The sequence below is a fragment of the Antechinus flavipes genome, chromosome 6, assembly GCF_016432865.1.
Source record: "Antechinus flavipes isolate AdamAnt ecotype Samford, QLD, Australia chromosome 6, AdamAnt_v2, whole genome shotgun sequence".
NCBI classification, from domain to species: domain Eukaryota; kingdom Metazoa; phylum Chordata; class Mammalia; order Dasyuromorphia; family Dasyuridae; genus Antechinus; species Antechinus flavipes.
Window position 1 is genome coordinate 245,934,288 of NC_067403.1, and position 27,442 is coordinate 245,961,729.

A 27,442-nucleotide genomic window follows, 5' to 3' on the forward strand; every position below is an offset into this window, starting at 1 on the left:
AGAAATATATAGATAATATTCTAGAAACTTTATAATAAAATGAATAAAGCCCACTCTCAGTCTTCTTTCCATTTTTAGAAACATTCTATTGAATATACACAATGTAAAATAATACCCGCATAAAACTTGAGAATTAGAAGAAACTTTTGATGGCATACAGTCTACTCCTCCTCCCCCATTTTATAAGTAAGCAGGTCAAAATGTAAAGAACAGGGTGGGAAAACATCCTTTTCAGATAGTAGCATGGCATGACTAATAGCTGTCTCCTGATTTCTCATCATCAGTTAACTTGTTATTTTTATGAGCAAATCTCTTCCCTCTTTTCCATTTTCCCAATCAATTCTATACACATTAGAACACCACTCCCTGAGATATAAATTCATTACACAGATTTCTTTTCAATCCTACCTGTGAAAGAAATGACATTTTCATAGTGACACTAAGGTCAGAAGATTGTCTGCTGAGGAAGCATTTATATCTAGTCTGATGCTTGATATTTCATAAGATTTTCTCAAATGCATGAAGAAGGAGCAATTCAAGTGGGAAATCTTGAATATGCCCAGAGGATTTTGCCAATCAGTAGGATTGCATTGGGATTTGGAATATGGGCCTGTTTTCTTTTATATTCAGCATTACTTGTGTTGCATCAGGATTTTGTCACAGGTATACAGGGAGATCAGATCTCCATATAGTACATCAATAAACTGTTAACAGTTTGGTAATAGAATAATACCCCTAGCCAATGTGAGAGCTAAACATAATCCAGGAAGGTTTCTTATTGTATAAACATTGTCCCAACCATGAGAGAGAAGAACCAGTTTGAGTGCAGTAAGATAAAGCCTATATTTCTTTCATGGCAACTAGGTTGTATCGTAGATACAGTATTAGTTCTAGAGTCAGGAAGACTCAGTATTTGTGAGATCAAAACTAGTCTCAGGTTCTTACTATCCATATAACCTTGGTCAAGTCATTTCACCCTCTCTGCCTCAATTTCCTACTTTGTAAAATGAGCTAGAGGTGGAAATAACAAGCCACTGCATTGTCTTTGACAAGAAAATCCCCATATGGTGTAATGAAGAGTAGAATATGTTTGAAATGATCAAACCAACACAACAACATACTGCAATAAACTAGCAGGTGTTCAATAAATACTTGTAAGAGACCCCATATGGTACAATGATCAGAGCATTGATCTTGGAGACAGGTCTTAGCTTTTTAAGTATTTGATCTAAGCCACATCACTTTACCCATCAAAACTTCATTTTCCTCTTCTACAAAATGAAAGCCTCAGAAAGCCTCAACTGTAATTCCTTGTACTTCTGTTCATGTATTTCACTTAATAGTTATCATAAAGTTTGATTATTCCATATACTCAAGAATTTCATTTGTAGATAATTTCTATTTCTTATTCTTTGCTTACTATAACAGGCTTTTGACAATAATTCTTTCTTCTACAAGTAAATATTCATAACTGGTAAGGAACCAAAAAACAGTCCAACATTTTGTCAACTTTAACCATACCCCACATACACATTTTGCTTTTTTTTATACAATACAATAGTACATATAAGGATATAGGGAACACATGTAATCTACTTAATCAACTCATTGGCTCTAAGGTTCATTCAAGTACCAAGAGATGATGGAGAAAATATAATGATTCCAATAAATCATCTTTTCCACAGCTGCATGATTATATCCAAGTAGATAGAAAAGTTCAAAGTTAATTTAAAAAGAAAAAGAAAAAAAGAAGCTAGACTCTTTTTATAAACATACCATTCCAAGCTAAATAAAAGAACCCAAGAAGTTCTGAATCCAGAAATCATGAAGAAATTGATTAAAGAAGTGTACAAATGCTAATAAATTTTCTTTTGGTTCTCATTGTGTTATATCTTTAAATGCACCAGTATTATAGATTTTTCTCTGCTTGTATCTCTTTTCCTCCCTCTGGGGGAAAATCCTCTGCTGACCAGAAATATAGTGTGACTTGACATCATACCACTGGCATGGGAAAAGTTCAGAAATAATGCAGGAATTTTAAAAGAAAAGGTTAATGAATCCAAAGATCAGAGAGCTACAGTGGACCTAAAATGCAATCTTCTTTAATGGTCACTTCATGTTTGAAGAAAACTGATGTCCAGAAAATGGAATTGACTTTCTGAAGAAACTCCACATAGTCATGAGTTCAATGTATACTGTATATGAATACTAAAGTATCCATAGATCAGATAGTATAATAAGCAGACAATCATTAATCAATAAGAATCTGTGTTTTCAATTAAATAAAATTCTCTCTCTACAATGTCCCTCACACCCAAGGAAAACAAAACAAAGCAAAAGAAAAAAAATGATAAATAATCATAATAAAATAAAAGAAATTATCACTTGGGTTATATCCAAAAATATATCTCTTTCTAAAAGCAGTCTGTTTTGTTTACATTAGAAGGTGAGCAAAAATTATCATTAATTTTCTTAAATGATGATTGGTCATTGTATAGATCAGACTTCTTAAGTTTTTTATAGTTGTTTGTCTTTACAATATTTCATCAAGTACTTTCTAAATGCCAGAATCTGTGCAAGGTGTTAGGCATATGAAGATAAAAATTAAAGTCTCTAGCTTTCAGAAGATTCTGTTTTGTTGGTAGAGATATAATACACATATATAAGAACAGAAAAAAACAACATTGAAGTAAACAATCTAATAGCATAAATACTATACATTATTATTATATTCCTATTAATAACAATCCAATCTAAAATTTGAATACCTGATTGAATTTTAAATTTTCAAAATTTATTTTATTGTAATGATTAATATTTAAACTTTAACTAGGAAAAATATTTAATTTTACAGCTGCTAAATAAATATAAATCATTATGATAAAAAGTGAAAAAAGGCAAAACATAGATTTGAAGTTTTACTAACAATATTCGTTTATAAAGTAATAAACTATTTTAGACAACCCAACACTGAAATTTATTTAGAAAGTTCTTTTTTGAAGAGTTCTTTGCTTAAGGCTTCTTTGACATCTTTGTTCCTTAAGCTGTAAATCATAGGGTTCAACATGGGGATCACTGTGGTATAAAACACAGCTACCATTTTCCCTCGTTCCACAGACGTCTCAGAGGGTGGTGTTAGGTACATGAAAAAGAGAGTTGCATAAAATATAGTGACAGCTGTCAAGTGAGATCCACAGGTAGAGAAGGCCTTACGTCTGCTGTCTGCTGAGCGAAGCCTGAAGATTGCTGGGAAAATGTACAGATAGGAGATGAGAATGATGAGCAGGGAAAAGGTGAGGTTAAACCCAGCAACAACAAACATTGATGTTTCTTTGTTGTAAGTACTAGAACAAGCTAATTTGATGAGAGGAGGGTCAGCACAGTAGAAATGGTTAATCTCATTGGGGCCACAGAATGATAAGCTATAGGTCCACATGGTCTCCATGAGGCCTGTGAGGGAGCCATAGACATAAGGCACTGAGATGAGAGAGGAGCAGACAGTTGGGGACATTTTACTGCCATAGAGCAGAGGATTGCAGATGGCCATGTAGCGATCAAAAGCCATCACAGCCAGGATGTAGATTTCCACATGGACCAAAGCAATGAAAAGGTAACACTGCACCAAGCAGGCTGAGTAAGTGATGGTGGTCTTTTCCACTATGAAAGTCTCCAGCATTTTTGGACTTACATTGGAAGAGAAACAGAGGTCCACAAAAGACAAGTGACTCAGGAAAAAGTACATGGGTGTGTGAAGCCGCGGAGTGATTCTCACTAGCACCATCATCCCCAAGTTCCCCACCACAGTAATGATGTAGATGATTAGAAAGAGGACAAAGAATAAGACCTGAAGTTCCAGGCGATGGGTTAGTCCTAGGAGAATAAACTGGGGATTTGTTGTGACATTCTTACTCATCACTTCTCCACAGGAGCTCCACACTCCTTGGTTTCGTATTTCCTAATATATAAGGAACATTAAATGCAAAAAGTAATATAAATAAGAGAGAAAATTTTTTTTTTTTAAAGTAACTAATTTCCATTTTCTTCCTCAACCCTCACTCTGTGCTTTTATTTCCATTACTTCTACTCAAAACACTTCCTTGAATGAACAAAATAGCTTGTGGTGGCAATTTCCAATAGTGAGAAGCAGCTAGGGTACTAGATGACCTCAATGAATATCTTAGCTCTGAAATTATTGTTTGAACACAGGCAAGTCGTTTAACTTCTCCAAGCTTATCTTAAATGGAATTTCAAAGGAAATTAATTATATCTATATGTTTTTTTTCCAATTCACATTCAAAGATCTCCTAAAATCTATTTATGAATTCCACATCTGTGAACCCCATTATAAACTACTCATAGAAAGCCTATGACATCCCTTCCCATTCTGATTATTATTCTGTATATGTGAAGGTGGATATTTTACCTGAAATATAGAACTTTTACTTGTTCCCCATGAAATATCCTCTTAGTGTGTTTAGCTCATTATATTTGCCTATTGAGAAATGTTGGAATATGTACTCTGTCTCTCAGACTTCAATCTTTCTGTCCAAGCTTTGTGATATTTGAAAGTCTGAGAGGCAGTCTTTATTCCCTTATTCAAAGGATTGGTAAAAGTGTTTCCCACTTAATAGTATTTTATTATTTTTCCAATTTCATTTCATTTTTCATGTCACATTTTCAAAATTCATTTTTGTACCCTTTCCAAGATAAAAAAAAAAAAGTTTACTAGCACAGAGCCAAAGACAAATTCCAGAGAATTCCATTCTAGCTACAAACATGAATTTGATTTTGACTAATTAGTTATTGCTCATTGGATCCAGATAATCAACTAATTCATTGAACATTTTCTTGTCTTGTTGCTCAGTTGTTTCAGTCAAGTCTAACTTTTCCTGGCCCCATTTGTTATTTTCTTGGCAAAAATACTAGTGTAGTCTGACATTTCTTTCTCCAGTTTATTTTATACATGAGGAAACTGAGACAAACAAAGTTAAGTAACTTGCTCATGGTCATACAGTTAGTAAGTATCTGAGGGCAGATTTGAACTCAAAAAGATAAATCTGCCTCACTCCAGTCCAGGTCTTCTATCCACTGCATCAATTAGCTATTATAATTTAGTTAATCCCTTTTCCTCTCATTCACAAGCCTAATAGCATGGGAGTCTTTATCACATTCTTTGCTTAAATGTAAATATCTTATGATTTCAGGATAGACTTTTCTCTATTCTTCCCTCATAAAACTCCATCTTCCCATCTTATTTACAGTTCAAGCCTTCATGGCTGGAATTTATTTCCTTTTTGTCTCCACCTCATTAAGTCCTTTCTATTAAAAATCAATCTAAGAATTTTGTTCTTCATCAACCTATTCTTGATTTTTCCCAGCTATTGGTTTCCTCCCTTCTGGACTCCCAGATATTGGAACCACTTTGTATAGATATTTGCTTTTACTAAGATTTATGTTGCATTACAAGGTCTTTCAGAATTTTCAAGTTACTTTAAAGCTTTTCTTATCTTAAAATTACCCTAAAAATTTTGGGGTATGTATTTTTACCTATAAGTGAAGTATCCTACCCCCTATTTGAATGTAAACTTTCCATAAGTAGGGATTTTTAAGCTTTCTTTCCATTTATATCTCCATCACCTAACATTATGCCTGAAACAGAGTATATACTTCATGGATTCTGATTGATTGATTAATCATAGAACCAGTTTAATTGGTAAAAAAATAATTTGCAAGACTTGCTCTTGAGGAAGCTCTTCTTCTTTCAGTAATCATTGTTTCTGATTCTAATTGCTAACAAATTATAATATTATTCCAAAATTTTGTCAGGAATAAAAATCAACCCTACTTTTCTATAGACTACAAAATATGCTTTTTAAAAATATGAAATTAGGTTCACCTAGTCTTTTTTTTTTCAATTCGCTTCCAAAAATAATTTAAAGACTATCTACGGTGACATTACAATCACAATTACAAATTCCTTAAGTGTGTAAGATTTTATTCATCTAGGACTAATAAGTATAATTCACTGGGTCAGTTAGAGGTTGCCTTAATCACTTCATTTGACTTGGGTTTCCACTTCTGAACTACTTTTGTTTCATCCTTCCTCATGGAAAAATAATTTTACATGGATGAGAAAACAGAAGCAAACTGAGAATTAAATATTTTAACCTTTAACCTTCTTTCCACCCCATCTCTGATGGTCCTCTTGGCCCCAATATTGCTTTAAAGAAAAAAAGAAGAAAGAAAAAGAAAAAAGGAAATAAAAAAGGAAGGAAGAAAAAAGAAAGAAACGATGAAAGAAAAAGAAAGAAAGATAGGAAGGAAGGAAGGAGAAAAGGAAAGAGAAAAAAGGAGGGAAGGAAGAAAGGAAGGAAGGAAGAAAGGAAGTTAGGGAGGAGGGAAGGAAGGTAAGAAGGAAGAAAGGGAGAGAAGGAAGAAGGAAGAAAGAAAAAAAGATAATAGCTACAATATCTTTTTTCATATAATTGCTGCAGAGATAATACTTTGTAAATTGTAAAACATTGTAATTATTATGATATGTAAGAAAATAAATGAGAATTATTTTTATAATAGTACAGAAAAAGAAAGGTAAAAAACAAATACTTAGCCTGATTTCCATTTATAAAAAGGTATTTCATTGAATCTTACCGGTAGAAAAAACCTCATAGATTACAGTCAGAATTTTATAGCCTAAAGGAACATCGATGTCAAAACTCCATTATTTCACACAGGAAAATATTAAGTGAGGAGTCAGTGGCAAAGAAAAGATTAGAATCTAGCTATCCTATCTTTTAGTATATTGTTGTCTCTTCTATGATCTGGGTTATCATTTTCTGTACAAAACTCCCAAATCCCTTTTCCCTTCCTCCTTTTCCCAAACTCTAGCATTAAAATGCCACATTACAAAATCAATGAAATTTAATGGGGAAAAAATCAGTGTGTGAATAAATTTCTGGCTTCATTTTTCAGAACCATTAGTCCTACTTGTGAAGCAAAATGTATTTTCATAGTAATAAGTTCTAAGAAAGATCTGCTCTAGAAGGATTTATAACAGGGATGATAATGAGGAGTTTTATCCCTGAGGAATTTCATAGACTCACCTAGAAACTATAATTCAAGTGGGAAATCTTGTATGTCCCAGGGGATAGAAGCTAACTGAGGGATTATACATCTCTTTTCCTTTTTTTTTTTTTTTTAAGGATTCAGAAATGTTGCCAAATCTTGCTTTTCATTACCTATGTCACTGATTCTCATTGAAACCAAAAGTCAAATAGTAACATCTACATTATGTTGAAGTGTATGTATTTTGTCTTAGGCATCTAAAAGAAATAGAGTGGTATCTTACACCCCAAGAAACAATTAAAAACTTCAGTGGAAGCTAGGTGGCGCAGTGGATAGAGCACCAGCTCTGAAGTCAGGAGAATGTGAGGAGAATTTGGTCTCAGACACTTAACATGTCCTAGCTGTGTGACCCTGGGCGAGTCACTTAATCCCAAATGTCTCAGCAAAATAAATAAATAAATAAATAACTTCAGAAATAGTACAGCAACCCTTACTTGGTATCTTTGGGTCTTGTTATATGGATGTTATAATTAATATATTTCATAGACATCTAGAATAAACTAAAAAATTATAGGAGATACTTTAGACTACATAACATAGAATGCCAGAACAGACAGAGAGAGGTTAGAATGTACACAGAATGTGAACTATCAGAGCTACAAGAAATCTATTGAATCCAACTCTTTCATTTTACAATAAAATGAACTGAGGCCAAGAGGTCATCATTGGCATCAAAGCACTCAACTATCAAATGTCTTATTTTGAACCTGAAGTGAGGTCATCAATAACACCTCCTATTTCTTTACATTATGTTTTATTGACTCCGTTCCACTCTCTAAATTGGAGCATTTCACCAATTCCCACATCTGTCCCAAGGGATCTGTTTGTATTTCTTTGATGAAGCAGACTATCTTTTGAGATTCCCAACAACTTTGCATTACAGTCAAGGAAGACATACCTTACACTGACTTGTAGTCTGGCTATTACTTTTGCCATTCAAGAAGATTCATTTTTCTGAGTTCATATCTGGCCTTAGATACTTATTAGCTGTCCAATACTGAGCAATCCTGTTTGTATTAGTCTCTTCATCTATAAAATGATCTGGAAAAAGGAATGGAAAACCACTCCAATATCTTTGGCAAGTAAATCCCAAATGAGATCACAAAGAGTAGGACACAATTGAAACAAATGAACAACAGCAAGAATGAACATGCCTAAGAACATACATAAAGTGTTGGGGATTCGGAGGAGCAAAAAATGAAATTGCCAGTGCTGTCAAAAAGCTAATAATCTATTGAAATGAGAAACCACTATGGATGCTTTGAAATCTCAAAGTGTTCGGTCATTCTAGCCACAAATAAATGGGGAAGCAGGTTTCTCTATATCCTCAGTATGTAGGAGTTAATCTTCCATGAACAGATAAGGGAAAGCTTTACATAAGCTATCTCTTTGGTATCTCAAAAAATCCCTGGGGCATGGGTAAGGTAGCTAATACTATATTCATTTCAAAAATGAGAAAACCAAAGTTCAGGTGAGTGGTTTTTTTTGAAAACACATATATAGAAAGTGTCAGCACTGCATTTCTGACTTTCAAACCCAATGGTTTTCAGTCTATTTTAATTTTTCATTCTGGGGCATCTGTGATGTGTCTCCTAGATATACAATGGAATAGAATATTTCCAGATGACCATCTTTTTTCCCCAGAAGACTGAAATAAAATGAATAAAATTATTTATTTCATTGTAAATTTCTTTAGTATTGTTCAACAAATGTTATGTCACAAGAGGCTTCTGACAGTGGCTGCAGGAGATCCAATCTAGACCTACAGAATTGATTTCCTCATGTGAAAGGATGATACAAGGAGACTGAGAGGCAGTTGCTGTTCTCTGACCTCTCTTCTCTTCCCTCTGCCTCCAATTTATTTCATTTCCAGTCCACAAGCAACACCTATGTCAGTAAAGGCTGCTCCACAACTCCCTCGAGTGTCACAATCCACAGCTGCTGCAGAGGATCCTGGAGAATTGACCTGCCTTATTGGAATCCTTACAAAGTGTTAAGTCATTAGAATTGAAAGAGACAATAATTATCTAATTTAGATTGTTCTGATCCTACAAGGAGATGTTATGGGCCAGAACTTGAAACAAAGTACTAAGTGGAATTAAGGAGACTGATGGTTAAATCTAGTTTAGCATTGATTTAATCCTACAACAAATAATGGTTTCCCAGTGATATAATGATTGGTGTGTACTCAGTGTTCAACATATAAGCAAGAAGCTCTGAGGGCCAAAGAGAACTCTGGGAGATACAGAAACCCACTTTTAGAGGCGGAGTCAGATTCATTCCATTTTCCACCTTTGTGCTGGGTGGAGGCTGAAGGCTGAAGGACAAACCTTTGGATTTGGAGACATTTGGAGAGAGCTCTTAGAACTAAGGAGAGAGATAGGTCTCTATTAAAGCTAACCGGGCCCAAGGAAAGAGACAAGACTTGGAAGGAGAAAATAAACATTTGGATTTTAATACCTGGCTGCATTTGGAATGATTATTACTTTGAACTGAAACTAAGGCTGCTTCCAGAAAACCTCCCCAAGAAACCTGCTCCCAGAGAGAACCATTATATATTATATAAAAGAAGAGAACACCACACTGCCCTTTCACCCAGGCATGATTTTTAACAAACAAATATTAAGTGCTGTTTATGTGTAAAGTTTTATACCAAGTTTTGTGAATGCAAAAATTAAAAATTTTAAATGACAGAGCCCCCTTTCTTCAAGAAGCTTCACTGGGGCTCTTTAAACATAAAATAGACATCCATCTTCTCTAAACTGTTTAGATCCTGACCAAACAGACTTTGGGTTAATAATATACTATACCATATTATTATTTTAACTTTTATAATTATACATATATAATTTATTTTATCATAAAATATTTTATTTAATTATATGATATATTATTATACATATATAATATATAATTATTTTAAATATTTAAAAATATTCGTATTGAGTTTTTTTTCCATTTCTTATAGCACAATAGAATCATTCCCCTTTTCATTCCCAGAGACCATCATCTTATGAAAATATTTTTGAAGATACCAGAAGAGGGGGAAAATCAGCACAACTAATCAAAATAATAAAAAAATCTGAAAATGTGTGCATTGTTTAACACCTGTGGATCTTCCACTTCCATGAAAGGTAGGTTGGAAAAGTATGATTCTTACTTGGCATATATAATTTTGTTACTTTTACTATTGATTTCTTGGTTTGTCATTCTTTCTATGTAAAATGCTATAGTTAGTTTATACATTCTCTTATTCATGATGATACCTCTCTTTAGTAGTTCATATAGATATTTCATTCATCACACTCATCATTTCTTACAGCACAATTACTTTCAGTACCATGATTTGTGTAATCATCTACTTTGTTTCCAATTGTTAGTTATCTATCAAAAAAGGCTATTATAATTGTTTGGGAGCGTACGTAGGCTTTTTTCTTCTTATCAGTGACCTCCTTATAGTACAAGGTCTATAATGGAGTCTCTGATTCCATAGTTTTAGACATTTTAATCACTTAATGGAATATGTGTAATTCCAAATTGTTTTCTAAAAATTTGTACCACATCACAGTGATCTGTAAATTCTTTTGATTGCAATTTCATTTTTTTTAATAACAAGTTTTGGGCCCTTCTCTTTTGTTTCTTTCATTATGGTGTTAGAGCTTTTTTGTCCCTTGTCTTCTCCTGGAAGACTTATTTGTCTCTGTGTAAACTGCAATTTCAGCATGTTTTGACTGCATGGTGAACATATTTTCACTTATTTCCTGACTCCCTTCACTCTGATGATGGGTTTCCATAGGGGATGGATTTTAAAACATCTCATTCTCCATCTCTAGAAAATTCATGGTCCTTGTCCCAAGTGACTTTTGTGTGTGTAGAACTAGTCCCAGTTTGATGCCATGTTCTTTTGCTCAGACATAATGGAATATTATAGCATATTATCCTACATAGCTTCCTACATTCATTGTATCCTTTCCATGAGGACCACGCCAACTCTCTCTATTCCTCAGTTTTCTAGCAATTTCAAACTTGCTTTTCCCAGGATCAGAGTTTCTGGGTTGCAGCTCTTAGAAGGCTTTTGCTCCTCAAGAACCATGGCCAAGGTATTGGCTAAGCCAAACTTCCACTGTTTAGACTTGGGATTTCTTTGGCACTGGAAAAAAGAGAAGGTGGGAGTAAGAGAGTGAAGAAAATCGTCTTTATGCCTATTAATGCCGCCTTGTTGTCAGTACTGTAAGAGATCCTAAGGATTGCTAAGTGAGCTCATGGTCAATGAGCATCAAATAATGGATTTGGAGCAATGTTTTTAAACATTAGGATTCTTGGAATCCTAGATATGGAAACTGCTGAAGTTGCTTTTTCTTTGACATATAATTTCTGTCGTTAGAGGTCTTTGAGCAATTTTGAGAGGTCTGAGAAGTTCTGAGGATCAGAAAACTATCTAGTTGGCCATTGTATCAGTCATATTTCTGCTCCTCACTCTTAAAAATTATTGAAGACCCCAAAGAAAGCTTTTATTATATGGGCTATATCTATCGGGGATTTATTTTGTAGCCAGCTACTTTGCTAAAATTATGAATTATTTCCAATAGCTTTTTGGTAGAATCTCTGGGGTTCTCTAGGTATACCATCATATCATCTGCAAAGAGTGATAGTTTGGTTTCCTCATTGCCTACTCTAATTCCTTTTATATCTTTCTCGACTCTTATTGCCGAGGCTAGTGTTTCTAATACGATATTAAATAATAATGGTGATAGTGGGCAACCTTGCTTCACTCCAGATCTTACTGGGAAAGGTTCCAGTTTTTCCCCATTGCATATGATGCTTACTGATGGTTTTAAATATATGCTCCTGACTATTTTAAGGAAAAGTCCATTTATTCCTATGCTCTCAAGTGTTTTTATTAGGAATGGATGTTGGATTTTATCAAATGCTTTTTCTGCATCTATTGAGATGATCATGTGGTTTTTGTTTGTTTGGTTATTGATATAGTCAATTATGCTAATAGTTTTCCTAATATTGAACCAGCCCTGCATTCCTGGTATAAATCCTACTTGGTCATAGTGTATTATCCTGGTGACAATTTTCTGTAATCTTTTTGCTAATATTTTATTTAAGATTTTAGCATCAATATTCATTAGGGAGATTGGTCTATAATTTTCTTTCTCTGTTGTCAGCCTACCTGGTTTAGGTATCAGTACCATATCTGTGTCATAAAAGGAGTTTGGTAGGACTCCTTCAATCCCTATTTTTTCAAATAGTTTATATAACATTGGAGTTAATTGTTCTTTAAATGTTTGGTAGAATTCACATGTAAATCCATCTGGTCCTGGGGATTTTTTCTTAGGGAGTTGATTGATAGTTTGTTCTATTTCTTTTTCTGAGATGGGACTGTTTAGGATATTTACTTTTTCCTCTGTTAGTTTGGGCAAGCTGTATTTTTGGAGGTATTTTTCTATTTCATTTGAGTTGTCGAATTTATTGGCATAAAGTTGGGCAAAGTAACTCCTAATTATTGCTCTAATTTCCTCTTCGTTAGTGGTGAGTTCTCCCTTTTCATTTTTAAGACTAACAATTTGATTTTCCTCTTTCCTTTTTTTAATCAGATTTACTAAGGGTTTGTCTATTTTGTTGGTTTTTTCATAGAACCAACTCTTAGTTTTATTAATCAATTCAATAGTTTTTTTACTTTCAATTTTATTGATCTCACCTTTTACTTTTAGAATTTCAAGTTTAGTGTTTGACTGGGGGTTTTTAATTTGTTCCTTTTCTAGCATTTTTAATTGCAAACCCAATTCATTGACCTTCTCTTTCTCTATTTTATACAAATAGGCCTCTAGAGATATGAAATTTCCCCTTATTACCGCTTTGGCTGCATCCCATACATTTTGGTATGATGTCTCATTATTATCATTTTCTTGGGTGAAGTTATTAATTATGTCTATGATTTGCTGTTTCACCCAATCATTCTTTAGTATGAGATTATTTAGTTTCCAATTATTTTTTGGTCTACTTCCCCCTGGTTTTTTGTTGAATGTAATTTTCATTGCATCGTGGTCTGAAAAGGATGCATTCACTATTTCTGCCTTACTGCATTTGAGTTTGAGGTTTTTATGTCCTAATATATGGTCAATTTTTGTATAGGTTCCATGAACTGCTGAAAAGAAAGTGTATTCCTTTCTGTCTCCATTACATTTTCTCCAGAGATCTATCATATCTAACTTTTCTAGTATTCTATTTACCTCTTTGACTTCTTTCTTATTTATTTTGTGGTTTGATTTATCTAATTCTGAGAGTGCAAGGTTAAGATCTCCCACTATTATAGTTTTACTGTCTATTTCTTCTTGCAGCTCTCTTAGTTTCTCTTTTAAGAATTTAGATGCTACCCCACTTGGTGCATATATGTTTAATATAGATAGTGCTTCATTATCCATGCTACCCTTTAGCAAGATATAGTGTCCTTCCTTATCTCTTTTAATTAGGTCAATTTTTGCTTTAGCTTGATCTGAGATCAGGATGGCTACCCCTGCTTTTTTGACTTCACCTGAAGCATAGTAGATTTTGCTCCAACCTTTTACCTTTAACCTGCATGTATCTCCCTGCTTCAGGTGTGTTTCCTGTAAACAACATATTGTAGGATTCTGGCTTTTAATCCATTCTGCTAACCGCTTCCTCTTTATGGGGGAGTTTACCCCGTTCACGTTTATGGTTAGAATGACCAATTCTGTATTACTTGCCATCTTGTTAACCCCGGTTTATGCTTTCCTCCCTTCTTTCCCCTTTCCCCCCCTTCCAAGTATTAAGCTTGTGAGCACCCCTTGCTTCTCACAGCCCTCCCTTTTTAGTGTCCCTCCCCCCGCCTTAGAGTTCCTCCCCCTATCTTACCCCTTTCCCTCCCAGTTCCCGTATTCCCTTCCGCTTAGCTTATACCTTCCCTTTCCACTTTTCCCTTCTCACTTTTCAATGAGATGGGAGAAGTTTCACCATAGATTGAATATGTCTTAAGATTTTTCACTTAAAGCCAATTCTGAAGGCAGTAAGATACCCACTATATTCATCCCCCTCCATTCTTTCTCTCAGATATAATAGGTTTCCTATGCCTCTTCATGAGATGTACTACCCCCACTTTACCCTTTTTCTGGTACAATGTCCTTTCCACATCAATTTCTAGAACAAGGTATACATGTATTCTTTATACATCTATATAGTCAAAATATAGTTCCCAAGATTAATCTTTACCTTTTTAGATTTCTCTTGAGTTCTATATTTGTAGATCAAACTTTTTGTTAAGTTCTGGTTTTTTCATCAGAAATAGATGAAATTCGCTTACTTCGTTGAATGTCCATCTTCTTCCCTGGAAAAAGATGCTCATTCTCGCTGGGTAAGTTATTTTTGGTTGCATACCAAGTTCCTTAGCCTTTCGGAATATCATATTCCAGGCCCTTCGATCTTTTAATGTGGATGCTGCCAGATCCTGGGTGATCCTTATTGTGGCTCCTTGATACTTGAATTGGGTTTTTCTAGCCGCTTGCAATATTTTTTCTTTCATCTGAGGGTTCTGGCATTTGGCCACTATATTCCTTGGTGTTTTGATTTTAGGATCCCTTTCAGTGGGTGATCGATGAATCCTTTCAATGTTTATTTTTTCCTCTGTTCCTATGACTTCTGGGCAGTTCTCTTTGATAATTTCCTGGAAGACAGTGTCCAGGCTCTTTTTTTCATCATGTTTTTCTGGGAGTCCAATGATTCTCAGATTGTCTCTCCTGGATCTGTTTTCCAGGTCTGTTGTCTTTCCAGAAGGTATTTCACATTTTTCTCCATTGTTTGATTTTTTTGGATTTGCTTGACTGATTCTTCTTGTCTCCTCGAGTCATTCAATTCCACTTGTTCAATTCTGATTTTCAGTGAAGTATTCTCTTCACTCACTTTTTTAAAATCTTTCTCTAATTGTCCAATTGAGTTCTTTTGTTCTGTGGAATTTTTTTCCATTTCGCCAATTTTGTTTTTTAGAGAGCTGTTTTCTGTTTCCAGTTCACTAATCCTATTTTTCAAGGATTTTACTTCTTTATCCACTCTCTCTTTAACTTTCTCCAGGCTCTTTTGCCAAGCCTCCCTCTCCTTTTCCCAAGCCTCACTCTGCTTTCCCCATTTTTCTTCTAGCTCCCTTGTGAGAGCCTTTTTAATCACTTCTATGAGGTTCATCTGTGCTGAGGAACAGACAATCTCCTCCTTTGGGGGTTCACCTGGGGACTGCCTGTTTTTAGTCTCCTCAGGATTTAGAGTCTGCTCTCTATCTGTGTAGAAGCTGTCAAGGGTTAAAGTTCTCTTCAGCTTCTTGCTCATTCTGTCTATTAATCAGAGACAAACTACCAAAGAAAAACAGAAAAAACTGGAGTCTTTCTTTGGGGGGGGGCTGGGTGTGTTATCGAGCTTCCTCTATAGACTGCAGGGGGCAGCAGTGAGGCACTAGCAGGACTGTGCTGCGCCTGCGCTCTGAGATCCCAAAGCGTGCTGAGTCACTGAGGGGGGGGAAGGGGGGGGCGGCCAGGTCCTGAGAGACTCCAGCTGTTTGGGGTTGTATTCTTCAGCCCCGGTGTTTTTAGCTTCTCTGCTGGGCTGCTGACTTGCTGCAGGTTCCAAACCTGTAGCGAAGCTCTCCCCGCAGAGACGGCTGCGATCACTCCCCACCCCCTCTCCAGTCTGCTCCCGTGCTCTCACTGCCGCTGCCCGCCGCCTGCGCCCGATCTAAAACCGCCCCAGCCCTCCAGTAAAGACAGACCTTTCTTGGCGGATCTCAAGGATGGCTTCTCTTGGTAACTATTTGTGGGTTTTTTTCAGTCAAGCATTGATTCAGAGGCTTGTAATGAAGTGGATAGTGAGAGAAAGCGCGGAGCTTATGCAACTGTGAGCCTCCTCTCCGCCATCTTAACCGGAAGTCGGGCTATATCTATCAATATGAGGGTAGAAATTGAAATATTTTCTTGTATTTATCAAAATAGTTTTGACTTTGTAGACCTCTTAAAGAGATCTTGATTACCCACCAGGGGTTCAAAACACATTTGAGAATCTCAGCTAGTACCTTCTACCTAGAAACTTAGATTTCTATGAAAAACCCTTTCCTAAATAAAAAATTTGCTATGAAATTCCTATGAAATTCACTTTTGAAACAAGAATCAAAGGTCAAAAGATGATTGGAGAAAAAGCAAAGAACCTATTATGCTCTAAAATGTTTATAGCAGTTCTTTTTGTTATTGACAAGGAACTGGAAAGTGTAGGATATCTACCAATTTGGAGATGGCTAAACAAATTGTGGCATATGATTGTAGCAGAATACTACTAGGCTATAAGAAATGATAAGCTCAATGATTTTAGAATTAGATATTCATGAAATAATGAAGAGTAAAATGAGCAGAATCAAGAGAACATTGTATACAGTAACAACAATATTGTTTTTAGAATGATTGAGCAAGTTATTTTAACTATTATCAATACCCAAATTAAAGGGTATATGAAATATATGAAGGACATATGAAAAAAGATGCTATCTACATCCAGAGAAAGAATTGACAAATAGAAGTATGCATAGAATTATTGGTTTCTGTGTGTGTGGTGTGGGGGGTCTTCAAGCCCAAAGACATCAGTCATCAGAGGCAAGATCATAGAAGTATTTACCTGAAATAAAAGATATCATTTTGGGGGGATGAGGGTGTTGGCACATCTATATAAAGGGCAGGGTAAGAAGGGGAACCTTCCCCAAACTGAAAGGAGCAGGAAGTATGTCTAAAGTATAGACAGTTTGTTGGTGAGAGAGGACAAAAACTCCATCACTAACCTACCACTGAAGGTTTTCCCTTACTAAGGCAATTACTTCTATCACCTGTTAATTCATTGAATTCCTAGAGAGTGCTAAAAAATGAAATGAGGCCAAACAGGACCTGTAGAAATAAGTAAAATTATGCATAATTTCTATGCTGTATAACTCAGGAAGTGTTTACCAAACCTGATATGAGGTAGGCAAATATGATCAATTAGTTTATATATTTACATACTTATACATATACAGGAAGGAGAAAGGATTAAAGAAAAAAGGAAGGATTAAAAAGGAAGCAGGAATGAAGCTTAAAACAGGAGGAAAGAAAGAATAGAGGAAGAAAGGAAGAAAAGGAAGAAAAAGAAAAGAGAAAAATGGGAGTAAGAAAGGAAAAGACAAAGGAAGAAAAAAGCAAAGAAAGACAAAGTAATTTGAAGGAAGGAAAGAAGGAAAAATAAAGAAAAGAAGGAATAGGATTATAATGATGATGATGATAAACATAAAAATTAATATTTAAACAACGCTTTGAACGTGGCAAAGAATTTTACAAACTTTCTATTATTTGAGTCTCCAGAGAGTTTTATGAGATAGTTGCTATTAATTTTACAGAGGAAATCAAGTCTTGGAGAAATACAAGACTGGTTTTCATGTTAGTGAGTTTTTAATTATCTCAGTATTTCACAGTTATGTCTCAATTTTTTTTTTCCAGGATAATTTATGTAGCACTTAATTACAAGTCTTGAGATTTTTCCCACATCCAAGAGACATGTTAGAATTATATATAAATGTAAGCCCAAGTGATTTTACATAAGCATTTGGATTTTATTGGAGCAATTGTTTTTACAAATTTTATGACAGGAAAAAAAAAAAAAACTACTTACTTTAACTTGTGAGTGCAATATTAACCCAGACCTCTAAACAAAAACAACAGCTGAGTATTTTATTTATTTATTTATTTGGAGGAGGAGAAGGGTACGACAAGTCTATGTTTTTTACATAGGTAGCACGATGCACATGATTGAAATGGTAAGAAGGGCCATGAGGTGGTGTGTTCCAAATGCATGATATACATACTCATCTTCTTGTCTCCAAACCCTCTTTCCATGACACTATATGGTATAGCATTTAGTATCACTGGAATACTATGAACAAAAATGACTACAATTTATTTAGAGAGATCTTTTCTGAAAAGTTCTTTACTTAAGGCCTCTTTCACATCTTTGTTCCTTAAGCTATAGATCATGGGGTTCAACATGGGGATCACTGTGGTATAAAACACAGCCATCATTTTCCCTTGCTCCACAGATGCCTCTGAGGGTGGTCTGAGATACATGAAGAAAAGAGCTGCGTAAAATATAGTGACAGCTGTCAGGTGGGACCCACAGGTAGAGAAGGCCTTACGTCTGCTGTCTGCTGAGCGAAGCCTGAAGATAGCTGGGAATATGTATAGATAGGAGATAAGAATAATGAGCAGAGAAAAACTAAAGTTAAACCCAGCAACGACAAACATAGACAGTTCTTTGTTGTAAGTACTAGAACAAGCTAATTTGATGAGAGGAGGGTCAGCACAGTAGAAATGATTAATCTCATTGGGGCCACAGAATGATAAGCTATAGGTCCACATGGTCTCCATGAGGCCTGTGAGGGAGCCATAGACATAAGGCACTGAGATGAGAGAGGAGCAGACAGTTGGGGACATCTTACTGCCATAGAGCAGAGGATTGCAGATGGCCATGTAGCGATCAAAAGCCATCACAGCCAGGATGTAGATTTCCACATGGACCAAAGCAATAAAAAGGTAACACTGCACCAAGCAGGCTGAGTAGGTGATGGTGGTCTTTTCCACTATGAAAGTCTCCAGCATCTTTGGACTTACATTGGAAGAAAAACAGAGGTCCGCAAAAGACAAGTGACTCAGGAAAAAGTACATGGGTGTGTGAAGCCGTGGAGTGATTCTCACTAGCACTATCATTCCTAGGTTCCCCACCACAGTGATGATGTAGATGGTTAGAAAGAGGACAAAGAATAGGACCTGAAGTTCCAGGCGACTGGTCAATCCTAGGAGAATAAACTGGGGATTTGTTGTGACATTATTACTCATTACTTCCTCAGATGAGATCCAGGCTTCTTGACTCTGTTTCAGGATTTATTAAAAGTAAATTTATTAAAATTAAAAGTAAAAAATTAGAAGTTAAATTGTTATCTTCATAGCTAGGTCATTTTTCTAGTTTGCTACTTTTGTTTAAACAGAAGCAAGAAAAAAAATCCTCATTCTCTAACTAAATAGGCAGTACTTTGTAGGTCTCTTTAGCATAAAACTTCTTCGCCACCTTCTCTCCTATTTTCTTTCTCATTTTCCTTTTCCTCTACCACCCCTTTATCTCCTCATTGCTGACAGTCAATAGTATTTAAACAAGGATAGCCCTTTGGGAGAACTTTCCAGATAAAGATAAGCCTGAGTTGTTGTTCACTCATAGAAAAAAACTTGAAATCTAGAGCCTATGATTCTGCCTTTCTCTGCATTAAGCTCTGTTGTTGTTGTTGTTGTTGTTGTTTTTAATATATATAGAAAAATAAAATGGTCCAGTTCTTTATAGAATTATACTATGAATTTTATCCCTCTGAACAAAGGAGGAGCTAGCCCATATATAGATCCTTTAAGATTTATTTGAAGACATGGCAGGCATAAATCTTTGAAGACTACATATCCAGTAATTTATTTGGACTCTCATATATTGAAAAAGATACGTTTTTTTTTTTTTTGTTTGTTTGTTTTTTTTTAATCATTAAACTTAATTGCTTTAGGGATAACCCCAGGGAAACAACAAGAGAAACTGTGATCAAAATGATGAACAAAGATATTATTTTTATTGTACAGATGTATAATGTCCTTTTATTAGATTATGAACTCCTTGAGGGCAGGGGATGCTTTTTGCATCTTTTTGTACCCCCAATGTTTAACATGGTGTATGATGCATAGTAGATGTATAATACGTTTTTAATGATTGGCTGGCTAATCATTTAAGGTCCATTACTTCATGACATAACCATCCTGTTAGGAAAGTAGTATACATATTATGAGCCCCATTTCTCATATGGAAAAACTGGGTTCCCAAGGTCAAGCAGCCAGCAAGGTCAAAGCTGAAATTCAAGTGCTGATGTTCTTACTCTATATCCAATGTTCTAGACACTACATTTGAGCTACTTCCAATATCATGGACCCAATAGAGGCACAACAAACAAACAAACATCCTTTTCACTGTACAGGTAAAGAGATTAAGGTGCAGAGAAAGGATATATGACTTTTCCTTTCTCAAATAGAACTAAGACTAGAACCTGGTTTTCAGGATACTCGATGCATATTCTATCACAATGCATCCTCTGTCTAGACAGATCCTGATGGCATATTATCTATCTGTAATAAATAATTAATAAATGCTTGATTTCTTCTTCATTCTTGATTCAGTCATTACTTAAATGTAAAGAACTAACCTTAGAAGCCTGGCTCCATAGCTAAAGGAAAAAAAAAATAATGACAATATCTTTGTTTTCCTTAATCTAGTAAAAGGATATATCTTATAATCTAAAAATAATGTAAACATATATATATATACATATATATATATAATACACACACACATAAAAATATATAAGCACAGAAGAAGAAGAAGAAGAAGAAGAAGAAGAAGAAGAAGAAGAAGAAGAAGAAGAAGAAGAAGAAGAAGAAGAAGAAGAAGAAGAAGAAGAAGAAGAAGCTTAGAGTTGGATTTGTCCAATGTCAAATAGCTGTAAAGTGTTATCCCTGGTATTTAAACACAGATTTTCTAACTTCAAATTCAGTGTTCTTTGGAATCTCTATTAATTTATTATCCTAGGTAGGAAGTTACTTGCGATGGGGCCCACTTAGTACAAAATGAAATAGAAGCTCTCCAGTTGACTAGTTTTACTTTTATCTTCACAGAAAACTGAAACAAAATGAATAGAATATATATTCTGAGTTAAGATCTCTTGACTCCAAATCTGATACATTTCATCTGTTTTTTGAGGGTCTCATAGATGTATGGAGATGGGAGTCCCTAATTTAATACTGGAATAAGTTATTTAGGAAGACTGAAGCCTCACTTCACTGGAGCTCTTTTAGCATAAGACAGTACCACCTTCTCTGAGTGATTTAGAACTTGACAAGACAGATCTTAAGACCAAACAATGTAGCACTTTTATTATGTTAGAAATCATGGAGGAATTAAGAGGGAGCTTTTCATTGTATGATTTGCATCCCTCTATATTTACTGTACTCAACATGAAAATGTCTTAACATTATCATAAAATTAGTTTTGAGCTTCTGGAGCTCTTAAAAGGGTCTTGAGTACTCCCAGGTTGCCATGATCATATTTTAAGTACCTGTGATGTGGCATCTTCTACCTAAAAGAAAAGTTTCCATTGAAAGTCTTTTTCCTGAAAGGAGATGTTATATTTTAGACTCATGTATCTACATAAAATATGAAGTTGAAACCAAAACTAATCCAACACAATGCAAAACATCATAGGTATGTGAGAAGAATAAAATCCATAATATACCTGGTCTGATCAATTTGGTATTATCATGTATCACAAGAAAAGGAGTGCTGTCACTTTCTAGTGTTAGTTACAAAAGTCAAGTTCCTAGTGTAGGAGAAAAAAATAGACCATCAGAGAACTAGCAGCTTAAGAGCTGTGATGGACTCCTCTATTTTGTTCCTTTTGTCTCCAGTTACTGGAAATCCTTTCATCAGCATGTTTTGATCTTCCTCTCCTCCCAATCCCCAGTTTCCCATCTCCTGCATCAGGAATGTTATTGGTCTTTGTCGTAGACACATTTTTCCCTCTGATTATACTAGACACAAAGGCAAACAGAAAAAGTAGTGCTTGCTGTGAAAGAGCTTCAATTACAGTAGCAATTGTGAAAGCAACAGTATCTAGATAGAAAAAAGGTACTAGAAGTTGCAGAGAGATACACTTAAGAGTGGACACACTGAGGAGACCTTGGAGAAGAAAACTGCCTTCATGCGTCAGGAAACCAATATCAACCTTTAATACAGAAGCAAATAACTCTGTGTGTCTTCAGAGACCCCAAGGGCCAGAGGCATAGTTCTGATTTCAGCTATATTTTATATTATGGGAATAAGGAGTAAAGCACAGTTTTGTACTATGGAGACTTGAGTCTGCCAGATAAAAGTTCTCTTTCTCTTTCCCTTCTGCACTCTTCCTTGCTAACTATCCAGACCCTATCTCCATACTAACCAACCTATAGTATCACCACTAGAAGATGAAATTATGAACCAGTGCCATTATGTATTTTGTAAAGTTTAAAAATGAAAGATTTGGGTGTCTTGTAGAAAAGAGTAATAATGTACCTTCAAGATACTTCAAATCATCAATAATCCCCCATTAGCTTTAGGCAAATTTTCTTACTCTAGAGCCATTTTCTTCATCTTCAAATGAGGAAGAAATAGGAAAGCATAATATCTTTAATGATCTTTTTACAACTAATCATCCAGGATTTTCAATCATTTGAGGGAAAAGGGATTCTAAAAATAGCTATCATCCTATCTATACCTATATGACTAGCTCTTCTTTGGGGAACATCCCAGTCAAATCTGGGAACAACCCTTAATAACCATTTAATTTTAACTAGTTCATTTTAGCCAAAAGGAAATCAAAACAAAGAGAAAAATGATTTTACCCAAGATAGTAAACATTAAAAGCAGGATGTCTTCTATTGCTAATCCTAGTTCAAATTCTACTAAATGATGATAATTTCTACCTAATCACTAAAGAATCACTAACCTCTAGTTTCTGCCAGGACAGGAAAAATGTGAGAACCAACAATAATATCGTCTTCTAATCTCTGGTACAAAAAGACAAATGATGGCCACTTCCAAGGAGCCCATATGTGCTCATGAATGAATAAAGGGAGGATTATGCCTGCATTTATAGCTCTGAACTCTTTCCCCTAAAGAATTTATCCAAAATACTAAACTGTAGCAATTAAAGGGATGTTCCTCTAATTATTTATGGGAATTCTTAATTGACAGAATAACAATTTAACAAGGGAATTAGTCTCTTTATCTTTCTGATGTTCCAATTCTCTGTATCCAGAGTGTATCTATTTACTTTATGGTTTGTTTTTTAATTTTTTTTTCTATGCTCCCTTCAGTAAAATATAAGCTTGAAAACGAAAATGATTTTTGTTTTTGTATTTCTAATTCTTCTTACAGAGCAGCTTATCATTAATACTTCATGTATGTTGATTATAATATATGATATAAATTGTACATTTGCTTGTATAAATTCGTATATTTATAAATGCACATGCAAAATCATGTCTATATGCATATGCATATATATGTAAACTATATATACTGTTTACAACATATATAGTTGCTATTGCTGTTGCTGTTTCTCAATAACATTTTATTTTTGTCCCAAATACATGTAAATATACTTTTTAACATTCATTTCTTTTTTTTTTGTTCTTTCTCTTCTTTTTTCCATTTTATTTTTATTTTATTATTATTATAATTTTTTATTTACAAAATATATACATGGCTAATTTTTCAACATTGACCCTTGCAAAATCTTCTGTTCCAATTTTTCACCTCCTTCCTCCCACCCTTTCCACTACATGGCAGGTATACATGTTAAATATGTTAAAGTGTATCAACATTCATTTCTGTAAGTCTTTGTGTTCCACATTGTACAAAGCAATGGCAAGATTATACAATGATCAATTCTAACAGACATGACTCTTTTCAATAGAGAGGTGACTCAGACCAGTTCCAATAGTCTTGTGATAGAGAGAATCATTTGTAGTTCTTCTTTTGGGTACATCGCAGTCAAATCTGGGAAGGACTCTTAGTAACCATTTAATTTTAACTCTTTCATTTTAGCCAAAAGGAAATCAAAACAAAGAGAAAAATGATTTTAGTAAATATTAAAGGCAAGATGTCTTCTATTGCTAATCCTAGTTCAAATTCTACTAAATGATGAGAGGACTATGGGATCTGAGTATGGATCACCATATAGTATTTTTACTTTTTGTTGTTATTTGCTTGCTTTTTGTTTTCTTTCTCATTTGTTTCCTTTTTGATCTGATTTTTTTGTGTGTGTGCAGCAAAATTGTTAAATGTGTATAGAAGAATTGTACATGCTTAACATATATTTGAATTACTTGCTGTCTGGGGAAGGAGAGGAGGGAAGAGAGTGAAAAAAAATTTGGAACACAAGGTTTCTCAAGGGTGAATATTGAAAACTGTCATTGCATATTATTTTGAAATTTTTTTTGCATTTTTTCCTTTCTCAAAAAAGTAATGTGTGTATATGTATATATGCATATACATATACACACATACTATATATATGTATGTATAGATTTTTCTAGTAACTGCATTGTCTATCCTTAAAAAAAGACTTTGTGTTCCAAAATTTGCTCTCTCACTTTCTTACCTTGTCATGTTGCACAAGATAAAAATAAAAACACAAGAAAGAAAAAATAAACAAAATAGTGAAAATACTATGCTTTGATCCACATTCAATCCCCATACCTCTCTGTGGATGTGATTGCCTTTTTTCATCCTAAATTTATTGGAATTGTCTTGAATCACTGCATTGTACAATATTCCATTATATCATTACATTCATATACTACAACTTGTTCATCCATTCCCCAGTTGATGGACATCCTTTTCTTTTCAAGTGCTTTGCTGCTACAAAATGAGCTGCTATAGATAGTTTGGGTCATTTTCCCTTTTTTGTGATCTCTTTGGGATGGTATTAGTGGTAACGCTGGATCAAAAGATATGTCCTAGTTTAATTGATTTTTAGGTATAGTTCCAAATTACTCTCCAGCATGGTTGAATCTGTTCATAGGTTCACAAGTGGTGTACTGAAATTCTGATTTCCCACATCTTCTCCAAAAATTATTATTTTCCTTTTCTGTCTGACTAGCCAACCTAATAGGTATGAAGGAGTACCTCAGAGTTAATTTGTTTGCATTGATCTAATTGTCAATCATTTAGAACACTTCATATCATTACAGATAGCTTTGATTTCTACATCTAAAAACTTCCTGTTGATATCCTTTGACCATTTATCAATTCAAGAATGACTTGCATTCTTATAAATTTAACTCAGTTCTCTCTTTGTTAGAGAAACGAGGCCTTAATTACAGATGCTTTCTATAAAAATTGTTTCCCGACTTTGTTTTTCTTCTAATCTTGATTACATTGGTATTGTTTATGCAAACTTTTTTTAAAACAATATAATCAAAATTATCATTTTGTATTTCTTAAAGATATCTGCCTTTTTTGGCTTTAAACTCTTCCCTTCTTCATAGATCTAGTAGGCAAACTATTCTCTGTTCTCCTAACTTGCTTATAGTTTCACCTTTTATGCTTAAATCATGTACCCATTTTGACCTTTTCTTAGTATATATGTGAGATATTGGTTTATGTCTAGTTTCTGGCATGCTATTTTCCAGTTTTCTCAGGAGTTTTTGTCAAGTAGTGAGGTTTTACCCCAGAACTTGAGACTTTGGAATTATTAAACAGTAGATTACTACAGTCATTTAGGACTATATCTTGAGTACCTAATCTTTTTCACTGATATACCACAACTGTATTTCTTAGTGAGTACCAAATAAATTTAAATAAAAATGATTCATTTTAATAATTAATTTAATAGTTTTATATCAGTACTACTAAGCTATTTTCTCATGTATCTTTTTTTTTCATTAATTCCCTTGATATGTTTATGCAGATGAATGTTGTTATTATGTAGTTTGGTGATTACAAGAAGGACATGACAGTGTTTACTTTTCCCTCAGATAACTTCTCTAGCACAGAGAGATGTAATATATGCAATAATAACAACAATACATGCCTGAATGGTAGTGAATTCTTCCTGAAACCCTAAATATATAATCATGGGCAAGTTGATTAAATTTTTCCTTTAGTTTCCTTCTCTATAAAATGGGAATAATGCCTTCAGGAAATGCATTTTAAGATGTTATAACCACTTTAGATCTCGGTTATATAATACTATGTTATACTAATCCTGGAAGGATAAGTGCATCTATGTACCATTTAATAGGGAAATGACCTTATTGACAGGTTGTGAGGAGGTAGCACTTTATTTCCATTGAAATCCTGAAGATGATTAAATGTATTCTATAACTAAAATTTGTCATGAAATGGCCCTAGGAATTACATTAAAATTTTAAACTACTTATCCTCTTGTCAGGTTCTTAAGGTTTTATTTCACATTCTAAATTTAAAGAACTTTCCATACAAAATAGGAAAAACATGAGAAAATGATAGTTTATAAACATTCCAAACAACACAATAGCTTCATTGTGATAAGTGGTTTACTGTAATTACTTGTACATAATTACCATATTTTTTGCCATACTTGTGAAAAATATACTTTTATTCAAGCAGTTCTTTGCCTTGGAGTCTCCACTGATGATCTTAAGTCTTGTTGTTCTGTAGTGGTCATTTTAGTACCTCATAATCTGTACCAGTAGAATATAAAAACGTCTGGTGACAAACTGGAGATTAGCTATCTTACATATTAGCCTATTTTACATGAGGTTTAGCACCACGTATGTGGGGATGATTTATTCAGATATACATCAAGGATCAAACACTCTTTCTTTTTGTAGATCAGTGGTTAGTGAGACTGTTTCAGAGGATGATCAAGAATAAAACTAGTTTTATAAGAATATTAAGATATTTTAATTTCTAACTATTAACTCTTATTATTAACTATTGATAGATGTAATCCAACTAAAGAGAATCTCTTTGGGGTCTTCAGTAATTTTTAGTGTATAAAGAGATCCTGAGATCAAAAAGTTGGAAAATCTTGATTTTTAGAGTGATCGCTATCTATAGACATTGTAAAGGGTCTGACAAATAAATAGTCATCACAGACTTTGCCGATGATCTTATATTAAGGCCACTTTCTCTAAGACTAGTATTACACTTTGGATCGTTGCCTTAAAGTTAGAAGAGGCTTTAGAGAATTGCCTGTACTACTCTATCATTTTATAAATGAGGAAACTGAGACACAGAAAGCAGAAGTCATTTGACAAAGGTATCAGTAATCAGTATATTACAGAACTAGAATTCTATCCTGCATCCTCTTGAAGGCAAGGTTTATGATTTTGTCTTTCTGATTATCCCTTGTACCTAGCATAGTTTCTGGGATTTGGTGAGCACTTGTTGGCTGACTCACTGATTCTAAGTTCAATGATCTCAAGATTTAGATAGAAAACTTGCAGATTCAAAGGAATTAAATGGACCTTATAAGTCAAATAGCCCAAACCTCATGTTTCATAGGTGATGATGTTAACTTGCTTTTTTTCTAGAGGCAGCTGTGTGGAAAGGGAGTATTGACCATGAAGACAGGATATTTTAAGTTTAAATTCTGACTTAGACAATTACATCTTGGGAGACTCTGGCAACTTCACTTAAT

The 27,442-nt window shown here is 34.4% G+C and overlaps 2 protein-coding genes across 2 annotated transcripts; both read right to left on the reverse strand.

Annotated features, from left to right (window-relative positions):
- Positions 1 to 2,977: 2,977 nt before the first annotated feature.
- Positions 2,978 to 3,913, reverse strand: LOC127540142 (olfactory receptor 5M8-like). The gene has a single exon (XM_051964718.1). It carries the CDS (start codon positions 3,911 to 3,913, stop codon positions 2,978 to 2,980), a length of 936 nt encoding a protein of 311 aa, XP_051820678.1.
- Positions 3,914 to 18,095: 14,182 nt separating this feature from the next.
- On the reverse strand, positions 18,096 to 19,031 carry LOC127540141 (olfactory receptor 5M8-like). Its single transcript, XM_051964717.1, has one exon. The coding sequence runs from the start codon at positions 19,029 to 19,031 to the stop codon at positions 18,096 to 18,098; it is 936 nt and encodes a 311-aa protein (XP_051820677.1).
- Between the last annotated feature and the right edge of the window lie 8,411 nt (positions 19,032 to 27,442).